This window comes from Anolis sagrei, chromosome 2 (genome assembly GCF_037176765.1).
Source record: "Anolis sagrei isolate rAnoSag1 chromosome 2, rAnoSag1.mat, whole genome shotgun sequence".
In the NCBI taxonomy this organism is placed as follows: Eukaryota; Metazoa; Chordata; class Lepidosauria; order Squamata; family Dactyloidae; genus Anolis; species Anolis sagrei.
Window position 1 is genome coordinate 249,947,565 of NC_090022.1, and position 21,014 is coordinate 249,968,578.

General features: G+C 38.2%; 1 protein-coding gene across 1 annotated transcript; it reads right to left on the minus strand.

Annotated features, from left to right (window-relative positions):
• Positions 1–992: 992 nt before the first annotated feature.
• On the minus strand, positions 993–19,954 carry MACIR (macrophage immunometabolism regulator). The gene is made up of 2 exons (XM_060761865.2): positions 19,846–19,954; positions 993–3,240 (listed from the first exon to the last, which is right to left on the minus strand). Exon 2 carries the CDS (start codon positions 3,217–3,219, stop codon positions 2,593–2,595), a length of 627 nt encoding a protein of 208 aa, XP_060617848.2. The 5' UTR covers positions 3,220–3,240; positions 19,846–19,954; the 3' UTR covers positions 993–2,592.
• Positions 19,955–21,014: the final 1,060 nt, after the last annotated feature.

Here is a 21,014-nt window from a genome sequence, read left to right on the forward strand (position 1 = left end):
TCTAGCCCTACCTGGAGATTCTTGGTGTTCCCAGATTCTCTCGAATCCAACCCTAATTAGCTTCCAAAATCAGAAAAAAAATCTGGTGTGTTCAGGATGACGTCTTGGAAAAGGAAGCATATTTTCATGCTTCCCCACTATACAGACTGAATAGAGCTAGAATTCTCTTTTATTTAGACAAAAGAAAAGCATGTAATATTTCCCATTGTACAGCAGCCATCTTCTATAGAGTAAAAAAAAACCCACATGTTCACCTTGGTTTGTGAAGTATGCTTTTAGATATTGTTGTGTGGGAAATGTCCTTGAGATGTGGAATTAGCAAGGTATGTGTGGTAAAATGTTTAGTTATAGTTTGGTATAATTACTCAATGACCATGATGTGATCAGCCAATAAACCACAACCAGAAGCCATATCTGGAGTGTTAAAAAGACTGGTGCATGCACCAACCCAGTTTAAGAGATATTTTTTGTAAAGAGCAGCTTGCAGAACAAAGGAAAGCAGCATTAATAATTCACAAAAACAAAATGGAGGCTTTTCAGCAGTTGTTCACAAAGATGCAATGATTGATTTCTCATAATAAAAGGTCCAAGCATGCAAGAAAATAGAAAATTCCCAAACAGTATGAATTCCATATTTCAGTTTCTGAAAACTGGTGGAGTCCAAGTATCTAAATGCATTTTATAATGACAGGATATATCTGTACATTAAAGACGCAGACTAAAATCTCATTGTTGGCTCCAATTAGAATAGACACACTGAATCAGTTGCTGAATATATGTGCAAATCGTACTGCCAACAGGTCTATTCTAGCTGAGAATAGTTATTGGATTTAGGCCACAAGATTCATATGTTAAATTGGAGTGTGCAATGGGCCCCATGGCACTGAAGGCATAAAACAAATGTATATTAAATGTCCATTCACTTTCAGAAAGTTTGCAAATGGCACAGTACTATCCACATTTCAAAGCAGCAACACACACCAGGAGCCATATAAAAGTATGCACATAACCCCTTTATTTCATAGTCAACAATGTCATCTTTAAAGGGTAAAATCAATAAATAATGTTCAATCAATGACTGTAAAAACCCTCTCTTTGGCATTGGACTGTACTTGTCTAGTCACACTAAAGATTATGTAGAACAGTTTTTAATGAAGTCTTTCCTTACTGCAATATAGGTCTGACTTTTTGTAAAAAGTACAAGCATTCTCTCAAAGTTAAACAAAACCTATCCACAGATTCTGCACTGCAAGTTGGTCATAACTGTGAGAAAAGGGTATGAGAGGAGAAGAATCTAAGCTTCCAAAGCATGTGCTCTTTGCCTTTTCCTTCCGTCTTAAGAGACAACTAGTCCAGTCTTCCCATTTAGGAAAGTCAGAAATATGCCACGGGGATTTAATTAAAAATGGTTTTGTTTCACAAACAATTTAAACTCCCTTTATTCTAGCCCCCAAATTTAAGCTTTCACTTCTAAATAACTTACAGACCAAAAACATAACATGGTTGCACAAAGCTTCAGTAATACGTGGCACATCTTAAACAGATTAAACAAAAACATTACAGATTATTTTAAAATGCTATTGACAGACTAAGTTAAATTAGAATTAGTTCAGAGATGATTTTTTGAAACAAACATTTCAAGCTAGTGCATTTGACATAATTCACAATCTAGCAGAAACCTTCAAGTTTTTTTCCCTTTAAACAAAGTCCAAATGAAATGGTTTTTTTGTATGTTTTGTTTTAGCAACAATTAGTGCTGTAAATCAACTGGAATGTTCAGATGAAGTGCGCAAATGTAGTCTAATTAGACCTTCTGTCAAAACTATCTAACATGGCAGCACTAAAAACTAAAAATTAATCTTGATACTGTAAATGCAATTGCAGCTATTCTCTATATATATACACCTAACATAAAGATTGCTATGTAGGTATTAAGACAATCTTTATTTTTTTAAAGGTATGAATTTGAAATCAGTTAATGTCTACCTTCCAACAGTTTTCATTTTTCTCCTTTGAAACACATTTTTTTAAAGTTACACTGAAATCAATTTAAATTATAAAAGAGCAACTCAATTATGCCCCCCCCCCCCTCCAAAAAAAAAGTTGGCTCCGGCAACTTGAAAGTACCCAGCTTAGTTTCATCCCAATTTCCAGTGCAAAACCAGTTACAAGAAACGTAATCTGGGTTATTTTAAAGAACACACTATCTTAGTCAATTTTTTTCCTATAATGCAAAAGTCATTGCATAAACACATTTTCAACAATAATAGTGTATTTCAGTGCTTCTCCATGAGTAGTTTTGTACAGAAAGCCCAGTCAGAAACATAGATCACAGGATACCAATTTCTGAGTGTTAAATTGCCATAAATACTACATATATTCATGTGCAAAACCTTCTGTTTTTCTTATAGTGTTCTAAAGATATTTGCAATCAGACTTTTCCAGTAGTTCAATTCATATTAATGTCTCCTCTGGCATCTTCGTAAGATATTCTCTAAATTAGGGTCTGGTAAGATTCGACTGATACAACCAACTGCCTGTCCAAATTGTAAAGTGGATTTGTTGCAACGAAGAACCAAGGAGCATTCATCTTCATGTGTTGTTCCTAGCAAACATACGGTCCCCTCTCAGGGTGAGGTGTTGGAGCTGATACTGAAGCACTTCTGTGTCAGCTGGTTCCTTGATGTTCATTCTGTCTAAATTGAGGTAGTCTAGTGATTTAGAGTGAGCCCTTTTACCTTTGAAAAGGCAAAGAGGCAAAGGACCGTGAAAAGCCTTGTAGGGTTCATAAGGTAGTGGCTTGGTGCATTTATCTCCTGAGCTGGGCATCCGTCGCCTTCTTCGGCCATTGATTGCCGGAATCTCATAAGGCTGGTAATATCGGCTTCTGGCTTTACACACCCGGGAGGAACGGGAAAGTCCCGAATCAAGCTGTTTAGAGCGCAAGGTTGGTACCACAGCTTCCACTTTACTCTCCTCACTTGCAGTGCATTTTTTAGCTAATTTCAGAAGCTCTTCCCCAGTTGTGAAGCCAACCAAGTAGTTAGAATCCATGTGAAGGATCTGATAGCCAGAAACAGTCTGGCGCATTGGTGAACATGGAGTGCTGGAGCAGCGGGGTTTCTCGGCATCTGCCTTGCCTGTGGCACTCACCTCTGCAATAGGCAAGGGTAGAGTAGCTAAGATAGACCTGGATTCTCCATTAATGTCAACTTCCATTTTAAATATGAGTCCACTGGCCTGGAAATATTTAAAGAAAGCGTTATTAGAATGAGGGCATAGGCAAAGAGATATTGAACATTTTCTCACAGGCTGCCACTTCTCTATTCAACCCAAGTATCTACACCAGGCCTGCACAACATATCCCTTCACTGATCGGCCATTCCTATGCTGCCTTTCTGGTCAGGGAGGGGGGAAAGAACAGGAGGAGTGACCCACAAAAATTATTTTTTAAATACTGGCCCTTTACAACAGCCTGATGTACACCTTTAGGCCCTTTGTGGCAGAAGCCTCCATAACCTGATCCATGGCTTGCTCTGTTCCAAATCCCTACCTGTAAACTAGAAATAAGTGTCTGTTACCTGCATTTGTAAAGGAAACATAATAACCATTTTAAAGTACTATTTATTTTGTAAATTATTCAGTAACTACTGAGTGAACTAATCTCCAGATCCAGCCTGGTACACAACAAATCTTTCTAATGAAATCAGGGACTGGTCAGAAGATAATAACTTTTTAAATTTCCGCATGCTTCCATCTACAGACATAAAGGCCCAGAAAAAACAGACCTACCCCTCACATTTTTTTTGTCAACTGCATTACGAAATATTTTCTTTTTGAATGATGAATACAATGTTTGCAACAAGGTGTTCACAGGATTTATTCTCCCAAAATGATTTCTGTAAGCTGTGGAACCACACACTATGCACATTGTCAGCTCATTCCAATTTCTTGTGCTCATTTCTTTTTCTTAGTTTCTTTTATGAGCATATGTGTTTTATATCTGCTTGACACTATGGAGAACAAGATCAAACAAAACATTACTTTTATTTTATTAATGATGATGGGTTCTTTTGTCTGTTTGGGTTTTTTTTTTTTTGCCTGTTCCCAATAAATTGGCAAAGCCAGAAAGATTCTTACAATGTAACCAAAGGGTGAAGTTTTTTAAAACTGAAATCCCTCTGTAATTATTCTCTGAATAGATTGCATTTTTATTATACTAAACAGGTTACTTTTATAACAAGCCAGTTGTACATAATTATATATTCCTAAAGCAAAGGCAGAGTGGCTTTCAATCTATATTTGGTGGTAATATTGCTTTTTCTTCAACTTTTCCTCAAATTTCCAACTTTTGAGGAGAATTTTGTTAATTGTTTCAAAATTACTGGAAATTTTACACCTCTGATTCCATTCATAAGATGCCAACCTGGTAGATTTAGGGGGAAATGTCTGGTTAGCTTTAACTTCATTTTCTTTGAAAACAGGATAGCTAAAGGTTTATTTAAAGAGAGAAAACATGTAGCCAGTTTTATAGAAGGTCTTTGAATTTCAAGAGCTAACACAGTACAGTGGTTTGAACAACTCTGGAGATCAGGGTTTGAATCTCCAATCAGCAGTGGAAAAGCAATTAGCTAACCCTGGTTGGACAAGTCACACTCTTTCAGACTCAAGGTAAGGCAACATCAAACCTACTCAGAAGAAATCTGAGTGCCAAGAAGACACCATGATATGTTCGCCTTAGGGTTGCTGTAAACTGAAAAAAGCTTGAGGGCACAGAACTAGTTGAACTTCTTTCTTCATTGGCTCAAAGGAAACGACTTCCTCCACTACCAGTTTAAGCTACAATTTAACAGACATCCTCAGATTCTACAAGAACGCCCTTAAGTAAATAATCAAATTAAAATCTAGTGAACTTATGACATTGTGAGGAATTTATAGCTCACAGTTTCCACATCTTCACATGAAACACAGTATATGAGCTTTTCTGTGGGTAAAAGTTAGGATGTCCTCACAGACTCCTTTTGAAAGGAGATAAGGATGGTTATAGTAACCCGTAATCTATGTTCAATATACCCAGACGACAGCTTGACAACAGGAGAGTGAACAATCTTGATTCAATACATCTACTTCCTTTCAGGCAAAAAAGGATCAGATTTTTAAAAATAAAAAACTACAAGAACATGACTAAATCTGTTTTTTAAAAATTGGTTTCACTCTATGTGCGTATAATAAACCCTGGAAAAGAACATTTGATCTTTTAAAGATCTGAATTTATGATTTTTCCCTTCAGCTCTACTCACAAAAATAAAGATTAGGATATTCAGAATACCCAACATTTTATTCTGTGACCCAGGTCAAGCAGTGGGTTTCCAAAATCCTGGTCCAGCACTGCAATCACTGCACCATAATTACAGATTATTCCTTATTCAGAAATCCAAAATGCTCCAAAACCCAAGAATGTCTACATGAGTAACTGAGATAGTGACACCTTTGATTTTTATCAAAGGTGTCACTATCTCACTTACTTATGTGGACATTTTTGGGTTTTAGAGCATTTTGGATCTATTGGTTCAATGTACACAATTTTTGTTTCGTGCACAAACTTACTAAAAACATTTTGTATAGAACTACCTTTGGGCTATGTGTCTATAGGGAAATATTACAAAATCAAAAAATTCCAAAATTTTGCTCCACTCTCCTCAATGGTTCTATGCACTTCAGCTAAGGGATATTCTACCTGTACTTCTATTTTTAATGTTTAACAATGTTGTTTTTTTCTGATTGGCTTTTACATTACTGGAATTGTCAACATTATGCAATTTTATTAAGATTTCCAGAAAATTAGCAGCCTTTCCCCATTCATGCCACTCCACTTTACCTCTCTCCTCCAAAATGGCCCTTGCTACTGCCCCCTTGTAGTCTGTTCTGTCTACTTCTTCCCCTGGTCCTTGCCTTGCAGCAATGGAACTATTATTATCACTTGTTTGCCTTCTTTCCCAATAGCTTTCTGCAGCTGCTGCTCCTTGAAGCAGGAAGGCAAGCATACAGGCAGGTGTATGAAGTGAGGTAACTAGGGGAGTGCTATGAGGGAGGAAGACATGCTTCAGGAGCAAAACAAGGAAAAGAGAGAAGACAGTGGCAGAAGGGAAGGGCGGGGAAAAGTACAGGAAGGAAAGCCACAGATATCTTTATGGAGCAGGGCAAGGTACAACACATTGCTCCTTGTCCTCTGCTGCTTTAAGTGGACTTTTAAAGGGCGGATCTGTGCAGGAAGACTAGAAGGAAAAGGGCAAACATAGGAGGTGCTTTCTGAGTGAAATGACTAATATGATTTTGAGATATCAAGCAAGTGGATTTGTGGAGGACTAACTCCATGTTAAAAGAGCGTGGCATGGGCCTTTAAGCTGTTTATTCATACATATAACCTACTAAGTTGAACAGGGCTTACACTAAAGTTAACATACACAGGAAATGTATACATTTTCCTTTATTACAAATACCACTTCTTATTAAAACCTAAGTATGCATTTGATTCCATGTTCAGTACTTTGAACATTACACTACAGTACCATCTCTTCAATAGGTGGTTATTATTACATGATAGTAACAAGGATTTTTTTAATTGAAGGATTTCTTGTTATTTTGCACAACATGGAAATTAGATGCCTGGATTTGGGCAAGTGGGGTGTGGCAAAACAGTACAGACAATACAGAGAATCATCACAAAAACAGTAAACCTTCTGATAAGTTACATTGTTCTTATTGTATTTGATATAGACTTAAAGCTTATGTTACCAACTTCATTTTCTCTCTTTGTCTGAAAGGTGCTACAAGATCCTTTTGCATACTGAGCCAGACTAGCATGGCTGTGTCTTTGAAAGTGTCTTACTATTATACATGCAATCAAAAATGTTACTGAAAAAAATGACCTTTTGCAGATATTGTTCTTTATGGGGCTAGGGAAAAAAATCCTCTCCAGATTTTCTAAGGCTCTACTACAGGGGTCCTCAAACTTTTTAAACAGAGGGCCACTTCACAGTCCCTCAAACTGTTGGAGGGCCGGATTATAATTTGAAAAAAGCATGAATGAATTCCTATGCACACTGCACATATCTTATTTGTAGTGCAAAAAACACTTTAAAACAATACAATAATTAAAATGAAGAACCATTTTAACAAATATAAACATATTAGTATTTAAATAGTAAGTGTGGGCCTGCTTTTGGCTGATGAGATAAGGTTGTTGTTGTTGTTGTTGTTGTTGTTGTGTGCTTTCAAGTTTTTTCAGACTTAGGTTGACTCTGAGTGAGGACCAGGTCAATGACCTTGAAGGGCCGCATTTGGCCCTCGAGTCTTAGTTTGAGGACCCCTGCTCTACTATCTCCTAATTTAACTGGTTTTAAGTTATAAATCCCTTTGAGTCTCCCAATATTAAAATGACTTCATTCCTTTTCCCTATAATTTCACATTATATCTTAGAATTCTCTTTAATTAAAATCATCAGTGGCCCATATCTGGAAAACAAGGTATTAGCAGTAAATAATTTTGAGGGGCAGAATTAGGCAAGGTTTTCTTGTACACCACAATTACACAAGAAATTGCACTGAAAGTAATTGCTACTTTGCAAGTTACACTTTCTGACACAAAATCCACATTCACTTACACTGAAGGGAGTGTGTAGAGTGGCATATGTGATTATCTACAGGAAGTCTGCATCCACTTTCTCCTGCAGAAATGTTGTACAGAAATAAGCTAATCTGTGAAGTTGCTCTAAGAATGCAAACTATCCAATGTCAGACACAGGGACAGATTTACAATTTTAAAATATAAATATATATTTTAAAAAATACCAAAGTGTCCAGGTTGTACATTTACCTAGGAGTATGTTTCTCTTAATACCGAGACACTTCTGAGTAAGCATGCCTGCAGTAATCCGTACAGAATAGTATATGTCCAGCATTTGTAGCCAAAATAAAATTGAAAATGGTACTACTTTGAAGTTAGAAAGCAATTTTTCCTGATGGGCCTTATAAAGCTACTGAACTTCTTCCCATATAAACAGTTACATTTGTTGCAACACATGGGATAGACAAAATGTGGCTCTAGGGCCGTGATGGTGAACCTAAGACATGCGTGTCAGCACTGACATGCATGGCTATTTTTGATGACACGCAGACACATGCAGCCGCATACAAAGAAGTACACCTTATAAGAACCAATCTAATTCCATCCTTAAATTTGTAAAAGGCTCTACAAATTTAACATCTGCATGTTTGAGCATTGTTCACTCCATAACTCAGCACGGATTATACATTTTTCTTATTTAAACTATAAATATAGAAAAATTATGTTTTTCTCTCTCGAAGTGACACTCCCACTCAAGTTATGCTCAGGTTTTTGGCAAATGTCGACACACCAAGCTCAAAAGGTTGCCCATCACTGCTCTAGGGGCATTATGAACCCTTTAAGGCCATTTTGTGGCCTTTGAGTCTACAAAATGCCCTTGATCCTGTGCTTTGTGGTTCAAAAATGATTATGACTGTTTGCTCAGCAACTTCTCCACAGATGCATTTGTTTGCTTGGCGTTAAATATTCACACAATTCGAAAACTGAAGTTCACCAAGTGGGCTCCAAAAACAAGAACCAAGATTCAATCAGTTTTTCAGAGGTGGTCTATTTCAATGGATCATGGGCAAATCTTCTGCTCTAGTATCCAGTGTCAGCTACATGTGAAAAGTATTGAAAGAACTGCCATGAGGCTGCAGCAAGGTTTCGGGCTTCTCTTTATCCACCTTGCTCTATTTTAAACAGCAAATGCCATGTGTGCATACATGGCATAAATATCCAGATTGATTTAAACAAAATTTACACAAACTTCAGGCCAAATTAGTATTTTCTTTATTAACAAAAACTGTACAATGTAGAAAATCTAGATAAGGAAGGACTGGATAGATAAAGAAAAAGCTATAATCATTCAAAAATAATGGTATGAAAAATGAGACGTATTAGCCAAACAAAAGAAGGCACCATCCAACCAATTACCCATCATGTGAACAGTCTTTTAAAAGCATATTACATGCTTGGTGCTGCAATTGGGATTCTGGTGCAGGAGAGACCCAGGCTTTTATAATACCTCTCAAGAGGTCAGCTATAGTTTATAAGGGAGCTGGCCAACCCTTCCATTCTTGTGCCCAATAGAAATGCTATGATATACTGGATATACTCATATATAAGTCTAGAAATTTTACTTTAAAACATCATGCAAAACCCCTGGGTCTTCCATGAGTCACTATAAGGATTGTAAGAAGAAATCGTATTTGAGTGGTGAAAAGTAAGAGTCAAGCCCACCACGGAAGACTAACAGAAGTACTAATTCCCCTCTACTATTCCCATTGTGAGTGCATTTTTCAGTGCTTGGGAACATGGCAGCAGCCAAGGGTATTTGGCCCCCTGGTATAGCATTGGTGCTTTCCCCTCTCCATGGATTAACCCTTGGAGTTATAACCCATAACCCATAACTTTGGCCCCAAAAACTGCCTTTGACTTATTCATGAGGTTGACTTATACATATATACATATATATACAGTAGCCTGCATTAGTCCCTGTCAACATGATCATCTTAACACATCTGTTGAGTGCCAGATTGGATCTAGACAATAAGATGGCATACCTCTGGAATCAGTGGTATCATAAGCATTTAACATTTATTTATTTCCTTATTATTTATTTCCTTCATTTCTACCCTGCCCTTCTCCCACAAGAGGACTCAGGGCGACATCACAATTACAACTCATTTTTCAACCAGCAGAGCAAACTTAATGACTATGTGTGTTCAGTAAATATGCAAGGAAAGGGAGTGCACAAGATCTACACTATCCATCCTGAGTTCCCACATCATCTTATGAATAGAGAAAAAAGAATTTGACAGGGAGAGCATTTTTTATCCATGGAAGTTTCCCACATGAGTTAGAACTTTGATATCCCTGGATTCCAATTCAATGGAAAACTTCCACATATAATGGAAATCCTTAATACCTGTTGCTGTCCACATTTAAAAGGGAATGTGTGCTCCTCTTTCTTGTGTTTATTATTTATGCTTGGAAATTACTGAATAAGATTGGTCAGTACTAAAATAGGCTAGATCAGTGGTTCTCAATCTGTGGGTCCACAGATGTTTTGGCCTTTAACTCCCAGTAATCCTAACAGCTGGTAAACTGGCTGGGATTTCTGGGAGTTGTAGGCCAAAACACCCGGGGACCCACAGGTTAAGAACTACTGGGTTAGATGGTACAATCTCAGGATCCAAAGGAGTCGTCACATTTGCTAGCGCAAAACTAACCAAAGTATAGAAAATGCTAATCAATTTATTATGCAGAAACAAATTTCATCAGCATCTTTGTTAAATGGCACGATCTGGTAATAATGGCAAGTTATTGGCAGTAGATACAGTACTGGTTTTTGGTGGAACACTGACAGTAATTAAACATAAGGTCTGTGAGGTGGAAATTTCCTTGTCTAGAATGCTATATTTGAATGATTTTAGCTACAAAAAATGACTCATCCCTCTTAAATGACTACCAGTATTTCTTTAATTTCCTTCTATCCTCATATCATATATTATGTCAAGATACAGCTGAAATTCTGGATAACGTTTCGTGCATCTGATCAAGTTGGCAGCAATCCATGAGAGTTTATTCCATTACATGTTTATTAGTCTTTAAGGTGCCACAGCCACTTTGCATTCTAAAGCAACGGTGGGGAAAATGTATTGCATGTGGTCCCAAGCATCTTCCAAGAAAATTGTTCATTGCTCCTGGATAGGAGCAATAATCTAAGATAAAGTAGTGAAGATGAACCAATTGGGGATTGGTTATAAGAAAAATCCTAAACTATGGGTAGTCTCCCAGAGCAGTGTTAAACCTATTATAAGAACATTTAAAGAATATGGTGCAAAGGCATTTATAAATAGAAAAGATTGTCCACCAAAACTCATAGACCAGGCCAGATGGGCATTAGTCAGAGCACAAACCTAGAGAGTAATGCTAACTCTGAAGGAGTAGAAAGATCTGCAACTGAGATGGGAGTGCATGGGGCAACTCCCATCTCAAAGCTGAGTTTTATGCAAGAACAGTAATAAGAAAAGCATTGCTGAAAGCAAACAGTATCAATATCTCTTTAGAATCTGCAAAAATGACACAAGGGAGATAACAAACCAGCAGAAAAAGGTTCACTATGCAAGGAACTTGTGTGTGGGGTGATGTCCACCTTCCAGAAAGGTAAGGACCGAAGTAACACTAGAGTGTTGGATAAATAAGAACTGGAATGTCTTAAGAGTTGATTAAAGGCCAGATAGAGAATCTAAGACAAGAATTTAAAGCTCTCCAATGGCCCCATTGAACCTGACAGAACAGGAAGCATTTGGTCAAGAAGAAGGAACAAAAATAGCAAGATCTAGATGTGCAAAGCTGAGAGAGGCTTATTTAAGAAGATTCACAGTGGCAATTGCTGCAAAATAGGCTTCTGCCAAGTATAGACTCAGGGGGATGAATGCTTATGCAATCAACAAGTGCCAGTTTGTTTTTGTTTACTTAACTTTTTGCCAAGAGAAAAATATGTTGCACCTTTACAGTGCTCAGTACTATATGTAAAACATGCGGTAACAATGCCAATTAAAATAATTTCAATTTTAGGTTGTTGTACAATAAAAGGAGGAAAAGCGAAAGGGGTGAATACTTCTGAAGGCGAAGGTAGTCAATGTGAAAAGGTAGGAAATTAGATAAATAATCAGTGCAGTTATGGATAGCTAAATCAAGAGGCTTAAGAAGCTTTTTCAATAACAGTACAAGAAAATGACAGTACAAAAAATGAGTACACTGCTGGTTATGGTATCCACTTATTCAGAGTTAAGCTGTACATGTAAGTACATCCAAAGTTTTATAAATCTGACGATCATCTGCTCCCTTACCTTATTACCAGATAGAACTGTAAATATAATCAAAGATATAAATTAGATATTATAATTATCTTTTTACTCATGTTATTGCAGGCCTCTATAAATGACTATATGTTAATTTCACTGGCATTTTCTGAGCAGTTTTTAGCCTTAAAACATTTTTATTGCAGCTACCTCCTGAAGGCTTGCCCTAAAAGGCAGAGTAGAACAAATATACCAAAGACCCAGCAATCCTGGAAATCCTACACTTGAATTATCTCGTTTATTAAGGACATATTAGCATTCACAACAGTAGTAGCCTAAGATACTTAAACTTAATCCTAACATATGAAGCTATTGACAGAGAAATTACCCATCTATATAAGCATCCCAAACACCTGGTCACATTTAAGAAAATAAGAGGAGTCATACTGGATGAAAGTAAAAGCCTGCATAATTCAGTAACCTTGTTTACACAGTGGTCAGCCTATTACTTACAACAAGCCCAATGATAGCGACAGCGTAGGAGTATAACTTGTCCTCCTAAAGTACTTATGATGGCGAACCTATGACACGTGTGTCAGCACTGACACGCCTAGCCATTTTCAATGACACACAGCCACATGCGGCCGCATACAGAGAAGATGGGGCCGCATCCCAAGAAGGACATTTCATCCTCGGCTCCTACACCAGCATTTTTCTATAATGCCGAGATATATGGCATTATAGAAAAAAGCAGGTAAGTTAAATAATTAGTTTTTGGTTTATTAAATACAGTTATATATTACAATAATATATTTTTGTTATTAAACTATAAATATCATGAAATTATGAGTTTGTTCTCGAAGTGACACCCCACTCGAGTTATGCTCGGTTTTTTGCCGAGTATTGACACACCAAGCTCAAAAGGTTGCCCATCACTGACCTATCTGCTCAAAAGCTGATCCTGCAGAGTTTAGACATTTTAGGTACCACAATTGTCTCCTCACTGAAGTTTAGCTGAAATATTTCCTACTTTACTTTTAACCTTGATGGTAGTTGCCATGGGCACTGTTTCTAGAAATTGAAATCTAGCACATAAGTATAAAAGCAGAAATCTACTACTGTTGCTTTTTCACCCCAGTTGTTTCACTGGAGAATCTTGTCAACTAACATGCTTTGACAATATTTACATTCCCACTTCCAAAACCTTTGGCTGTGCAAATAATACTGAAAGAACACTTCCTTTCAATGAAAAGAATGCACTTGCCTTTTCACATAAAAATCTTTGTAGTTTGGACAATTGCTGTGAAACACAGGTTCACATCTTGTTGTATATCCAGACTGATTTGAAGTTTAGTCTTTGTGTCGAAGACAGGAAGCATGCCAAAAATAGTTTCACACAACTTCTTACATCAAAACATTAAAAGGATGTCGGGGGGAAGGGGGTGAGAGCAGGGAAATGAGCATGAATTTATTCAGCATCATGCTTTGCTCATAGTGTTCTAAGAGCAGTGTCAAAAACATACAATGTATGAACTCATCATACTGAATTGGTCCAGGCTTGGTTAGACACAATAATGGGCCAAGTGTGTCACACCTATCTGACGCTCCACTTATTTGAATGGATCTACTGTGAGCATGCCAACATTAAGTGCGATTATGTATCTATGTAATAGATATGTATGCAATAACAAATACTGGTATTTCACAAATACTTCTGAGGGTAGTACATTTGCATATTACAGAAAAAATATGGAGTTTTGCAATGTATGAAAAAAATAATTTCTGTGCATTTACACATGCACAAATGTTGGTGCACACATTCACAAGGCAAGAAGAACATTCTAGTATGAAGATAATGTGCAGCTAAACAGTAACTTTGTTCTCACCTTGACAATGCTTACTGAAAGCCAACCGTTTTTCCTTGTCTCCCTGGAGGCCATGCATAAACTTCCCAAGGGATTTAAGAGGATGTTTATGAGTAATAAACAAGTTGGAATTTCTCAAGCCAAAAACTGAGCCAGAAGCTCACAACAAATGGCACACTGGCACACATACAAATCTCTCCAGCAAGGCATCTTAGTCATGATGAGTGGACCAACTGCATGCATGACACTTTTTATATTCTGTATTTAGTAGGAATACCAGCCCTTCAAAACTCTAAGGCCACTTTTACATAGCTGAATAAAATCCCACATTATTTGCTTTGAACTGGAATATATGGCAGTGTGGACTCAGATAACAAAGCAAATATTGTGAGATTTTCTGCCTTGATATTCTGGGTTATATGGCTGTGTGGAAGGGCCCTAAGACACTACTGCATGGATAGCGTATTTTCTGCCATTCTCAGAGCGGAATCTCATATTATAATGCCATGGCACACAGTTTGGAAGCTACGTATTACAGAGTTGTTATCAACAATGATTCTCAGTTCTAAAAAACATCGTATCCAGTGAATGACCCAAGAAAGTCAAGGAACACCCTGGTCTGGGTGGTACTGGGAGAAATAAGCTTAGATTATTAAAAAAAGTCCATGCTATTTCACAAATTTAAGTCTACATAATACAGTATATGAATGCTGGTAACAAGAAAGCACTAGAGGTAAGTTTCCCATTATTTCACATGTAAAATATACATATAACAGTCATCTTTCCTATATAGGTAACAATAACAGCTGGTTTATTGTGAAACTAAAATTGCATCAGTCTTGTTCCCTAGCCATTGCACTTACTAGAAACAGATGTTTCCTAATCATGTTTGTAGTATGCAGCTACAATGAAATTTACTGACTAGAAGCACTTGCGTAATAATATAGTCATACATTTTGTGGGGTTGGTTTATTCTCTCTTTCTGGTTATACACTTCTGCATGCTTCTGCATACACAAAATTCTTAATCTGAGCAATGCATTAAACACTTCACATACCAAACTCTGCCATACACATCGAAATGGCAAACTTTATCATATTCAGTTATTTGGGAACTACTGGCTACTTTCTAAGGATATGGTAGTTAGCCCTTTCCTAAGGAACCTACATGTGTATACATAGAAAATTCAGGGCTGATGAAAGGAACCCTAAGATTGAACAATGTAGAAAGAGTCTTGTGGGTGTATTAAGGCTGCTGCTGATTATCTATTGGATTGAATTGGGTGGGTTTACTTGATGCATACTCAAAGATCCTCTCCATTCATTCCAAAATCTCTGAACTTTTTTTTTAAACTATAAAATGATTTTGTACTTTGGCTTCTCATTGTTCCTCCTTCCAAACATACAAAGGAGATAATGTACAGGACATAGTGTAATACAATACACACTGGAATTTTGCTCTTGCTAAGAATTCACCTATGAAAACAATGGCAGTGAACTTTGGGAGTAAAGAAAATGATTTTGCATCCATACCATGCAGGGTTTCAATGGTTTACAAGATGGATGAGATAGTTTTAGCTGTAATTATCCATTGGATTTCAGTATGATTACTTGGCAGGATACCTATATGAATGGGATTGCATTTTAAATTTTTTTTATTGATTTTAATTTTATGGCTTTATGGCTCCTGAAATATTATTGTTGCATTGTGAAATTGTGTATTGGAACCTACCTCTTATGTTTACATTAAATGGGGATCTAAAATATTTTCCAAAGGATAAAGCTGATGAGCACATATGCAAAGTCAATGCAAATTAGGATAAAGTTCCCTGTGTTGATAGAAAGTCACTTGCTTTTTTTTTTAAAACCAAAACAACCCATGTGTTTTGGCCACTATCAGTTCTTTGCTTAATGGTCCATTTCTTTGGGGAGTGTATTATGAAACCCCTGAAATTTCCTGGAGGAAAACCAATTCTTTTAACAACTAAAATATATTGGATTTTTAAAACCCAATAAGGCAAGTGATCTCGTATCTGCATGTTGATCTTTGTTACCTAATTTGCTTTTACTTACAATATTTTATTTAGAATATTGTTAAATAAACTTTACTGGCAAAGGTTTGGAAGACCCTGGGACAGTAAAATATGGGGAGTTAAATGTGGCACTGCAGAAAGTAGTATTAATGTTCTATGCATGATTAAAATACCCAACACTAGGATATTCTGAGCAACTCTAAGCTCCTTTATCCTTGATGTTGATGATAATAAATGTCATTTGTTACCTGCCTCTTGAGGCAGGGTACAACACAACCAAAACACATAGCAAATGGCATAGTACAAATATTAAAATATGATGTAAATAGAATGCAAATTTAAAATTCACAGTTCAAGACTGACTGGGTAGGATTGCCAGAAGAAATATGTCTTAGCTCAGGATGTTACATATTCTCAATTTCAAAATCTAGATACCATCTGCAAGCAATCTGAGCACAATCTCTCTACTTTCTCTCATCACTCCCATCCAGAGGAATACATGGGAGAAGGAGGAGCAGACTCCCTGCAGGCAGGATGAAAAGAGCTCTCCATAGTGCTACTTCCTTTTATGGACAATGAGCCAAAGCAGCAGCACCTAGGAGAGTACAACTCAAACACACTCACACAGCACACGCATTACACTTCAGCATGATTGCATGAGCATGATTCCTTTGCACAGCATTAGTACTCCAGCTCTGTGATGTCAGAGACACACTCCAGCAAAACAGAAAGGCAGGCTGTACAACTGCTAGCAAGAAGTCCACATTTGTATCAGACTCTTTATTAAAATTAAATTTAGTAAAACCATTTTTAATGGCTTTTATGCTTTGCTCCATTTTTTGAGGCCTTGTGGAAGAAAAAGATTGTGCAGTCCAGTAAGGGCCTGTCACTGCATGTAGGAATGTGGCTGCTTTCATAATTTCTTGCAACACAAAAATACTACACCGTACAACATTTTTTTATTGATTAGCCAATTGGCCTTATCAAAAACAAACAGTGTCTTCAAGATGCATTAAAAAATTAAAGCCCAGCCTTAATTCTATACGTCCCACTGAAACAGGCAATGCATTTAACTAAGTAGCAACTGTCTTGACATGCTAGGATTTCACACTTTGCAATACATCTTGCACAACATATCATACAGTATTAGGCAGGCAAAATGTATGTGAGCGCTAAATAATGCTTCCACTGTGTAAAAGACTCAGTACGTGGGAAAACAACAGTTGATCCTTGCTACAATGACACAAGGTTTTGAAAGGATTACAACTACTAGGATACACCCAGAAAACTATACACGAGATCACAAACATAATAGATGCATCTACACTGTAGAATGAATACAATTTCAACACTACTTTAACTGCCATGGGATTTGTAATTTGTGAAGCACCAGCATTCTTTCAGAGAGAAGACTAAAGATCTTGTAAAACTGCAACTCCCATGTTTCCATTGCATTGAGCCATGGCGGTTCACATGGTGCCAGACTGAATTCATTTTATAGTGCAGATACACTCAGAGTCATCTCTATGCATTTGACAGAATGCAAGTGTTCTATAATAGTCCTATGACAACATGCGTACAATGTGAATGTTGTATCCAGGTATACCTACATTATTTACACTAATTTCAAACACATTCTACCTACACACTGCACACTTGTGTGCAGTCACAAACACACACACACACATATATATGCATACAATGCACAAGAACATATAATGTACACTTCTGTGTGTATATATAGATATATCCAGACAAACATACACATCATACACCTGTGTGTACATTTGTGTGTGCATATACATATACACACATGTACACTTTCTGTGTGTATATATATAAACATACACATTATACACCTCTGTGTGCTTGTTTTGTGTGTGCATACATATATACACAGGTATATAGACTTTGTGTGGATCTATATGTGTGTGTCTTGTGTATGTGTGTAGGTGTATACATCATACACCTTTGTGTGCATGTTTGTTTATATATATATATATATATATATATATATATACACACACACTTTTCCTATATATATATGTATGAGTGCATATATAGATAGACACACGAAAGAAACATGCACACCATACCCCTCTGTGTGTATATGTGTGTGTCCGCACACATTTACACTTTTTCTATATATGTGCATATAGAGATATAGAAGTCGAAATGTATACATCATGCACCTCTGAGTGCATGATTGCGTGTCTATAAAATAATAATAATAATAATAATAATAATAATAATAATAATAATCTTTATTTATACATTGTCACCATCTCCCCAAAGGGGACCCGGGGCGGCTAACATGAAGCCAAGCCCGAAACTAATACAACAAAATTAAACAGAAAATAACAGAAAAATTACATCACAACAAAATACATGAAGTAACAAAATAAGATAAACAGTGCAAAACATAATAAAAATCAAACACAAAGGGCGGGCCAAATGTGCGAGATAAAATGTTAAAATGTTAAAAAGTTAAAACCCTGGGTGAAATAGGAATAGAAAAAAGTGTATCATCTGAGGAGACCCTGCTCATTGTCCCCCCATTGTCAGAATCGCATCTGGCGGGGACAAGGGACAGGGCCTTTTCTGTGGTGGCCCCCGGCTATGGAACTCCCTCCCGAGTGAAATTACATCTGCTGCATCCCTCTTGACCTTCCGGAAACACGTAAAACCCTGGCTATGGGATCAGGCCTTTGGAGAATAGGCTGACCTACTGACGTGTTAACTTATTTAGAACTGATGGACTGCCCTTGGATAATGATTTAAATCGGTGACCACTGACTACTTGTTGTCTGTTTTTATATTGTTTTATAAAACAATATATTGTTATTATCACATTGCTGTTAATTGTACATTTATGTTTTGATGTGGGCACCATGGGGTGCCACTTTGTTAGCCGTCCTGAGTCCCTCTGCGGAGGATGAGAAAGGACGGGACATAAAATGCCCTAAATAAATAAATATTTATGAGGAAGGAGTCTATATGTGTGTTTGTGTTTAGGTAGATAGATCTACACAGGTGTATGATGTGCATGTTTGCGTGCGCATAAACACACACACACATATACACTTTTTATGTTTATATGTGTGTGTAGATAGATACACATCATACACCTGTGTGGCATGTTTGTGTGTGCATGCACACAAACGCACACATACTTTTTATGTTTATATGTGTGTGTGTAGATAGATACACATCATACATCTGTGTATTAGTGCATATATACACACACATATACACTTTTTATGTTTATATATGTGTGTGTAGATAGATACACATCATACCCCTGTGTGGCATGTCTGTGTGTGCATATACATACACACACACATACACTTTTTATGTTTATATGTGTGTGTGTAGATAGATACACATCATACACCTGTGTATTAGTGCATATATACACACACATATACACTTTTTATGTTTATATATGTGTGTGTAGATAGATACACATCATACCCCTGTGTGGCATGTCTGTGTGTGCATATACATACACACACACATACACTTTTTATGTTTATATATGTGTATGTGCAGATAGATCAGTCCTGGGCAAACTTGAGCCTTCCAGATGTTTTAGAAGTCAACTCCCACAATGTCCAACCGCCAGGCTGTTAGGAATTGTGGGAGTTGAAGTCCGAAACACCTGGAGGGAAGGCCCAAGTTTGCCCAGGCCTGATGTATGCACACACATACACTCCATCTTTCCCTGTCTACCGACGGTCAAAGGAGGAAGGGAGGGGCGATGCTGACGTATTTTACTCCCTTAGCCACCGGGAGACACACATTAAGATGTGTCCATGTGTGTGTATCCACACGTAGAGCGTCACAGCTTCCATTGCGAGGGAGCGGCAGAAGCAGGCGCCTCTTCCCCGGCCTCTGCCTGTTTACAAGCCCTGTTCCTGCTCACCAACAACCCTGAGGGAGAGGCACCGTCCTCCTCAGCGCCTGCCTTTCCCCGCTACCCTTCTCCTCAGCGCCCGGGGCTTCCTCCACCTCCCTCCGTCCCGCCTACCTGAGGTCCAGGGCGCCGGGGCCTGAGGGCCGCGTCCCGGCAGCCGACGCCGCGGCGAAGGCGAGCAGCGAGGCCGAGAGGAGAGCCGCCTCGCCCCGCCCTGCGCTCTTATTGCGGGGCCGGCGAGGAGCGGCCCGGAAGCCACGCCCCTTCCCCGTCGCCACGCCCCCAAGCGACGTCACCCGCGGCCTGACTGAGCTGCGCAGGCGCGTGGGGCTGCTCGTGCGCCTCTTGCTAGACTGCAGAATTTGTGTACCTGCACTGCCAAGAGTCATGCTTTGAGGACCTTGCGGTTGTGGCTTAGTGAGGCAGGGAAGGCTGTTGGATGCTGGAAACTATCTCAGATTTCTTTCTTTTTATTTTGGTAGATCATTTTTATTCAGAAAACTTTTTAAAATAGATAAAAGTATGAATAATAACAAAGATCCGCCTAGTCAGAGCCATGGTATTCCCTGTAGTAACCTACGGATGTGAGAGCTGGACCTTAGGGAAGGCTGAGCGAAGGAAGATCGATACTTTTGAGCTGTGGTGCTGGAGGAAAGTGCTGAGAGTGCCTTGGACTGCGAGAAGATCCAACCAGTCCATCCTCCAGGAAATAAAGTCCGACTGCTCATTGGAGGGAATTATACTAGAGACAAAGTTGAAGTACTTTGGCCACATCATGAGGAGACAGCAAAGCCTAGAGAAGACAATTATGCTGGGGAAAGTGGAAGGCAAAAGGAAGAGGGGCCGACCAAGGGCAAGATGGATGGATGGCATCCTTGAAGTGACTGGACTGACCTTGAAGGAGCTGGGGGTGGTGACGGCTGACAGGGAGCTCTGGCGTGGGCTGGTCCATGAGGTCACGAAGAGCCGGAGACGACTGAACGAATGAACAACAACAACAAATGAATAATAATTCAATAATAATAAAAATAGGGGATAGGAATGAATGGGGGGAAATAGTAGAAGATAGTAGGAACAAGAGGGGGAAAGAAGGAGAAAAAGAAGAAAAAAAATGAAGAAAATGACAAATGATAAAGCAGGTTTTTTTTACTTCACTTCACTGTGGAGAAGAGCAAACCACAGACCACCTGCTGCAATGCACCCTGAGCCTTGCCACATGCACCATGGAGGACCTTCTTGCAGCAACATCAGAAGCACTCCAAGTGGCCAGATACTGGTCAAAG

Coding starts and splice junctions, on each gene's coding strand:
- MACIR (XM_060761865.2), bottom strand. CDS start 3,219: ATGGAAGTTGACATTAATGGAGAATCCAGGTCTATCTTAGCTACTCTA.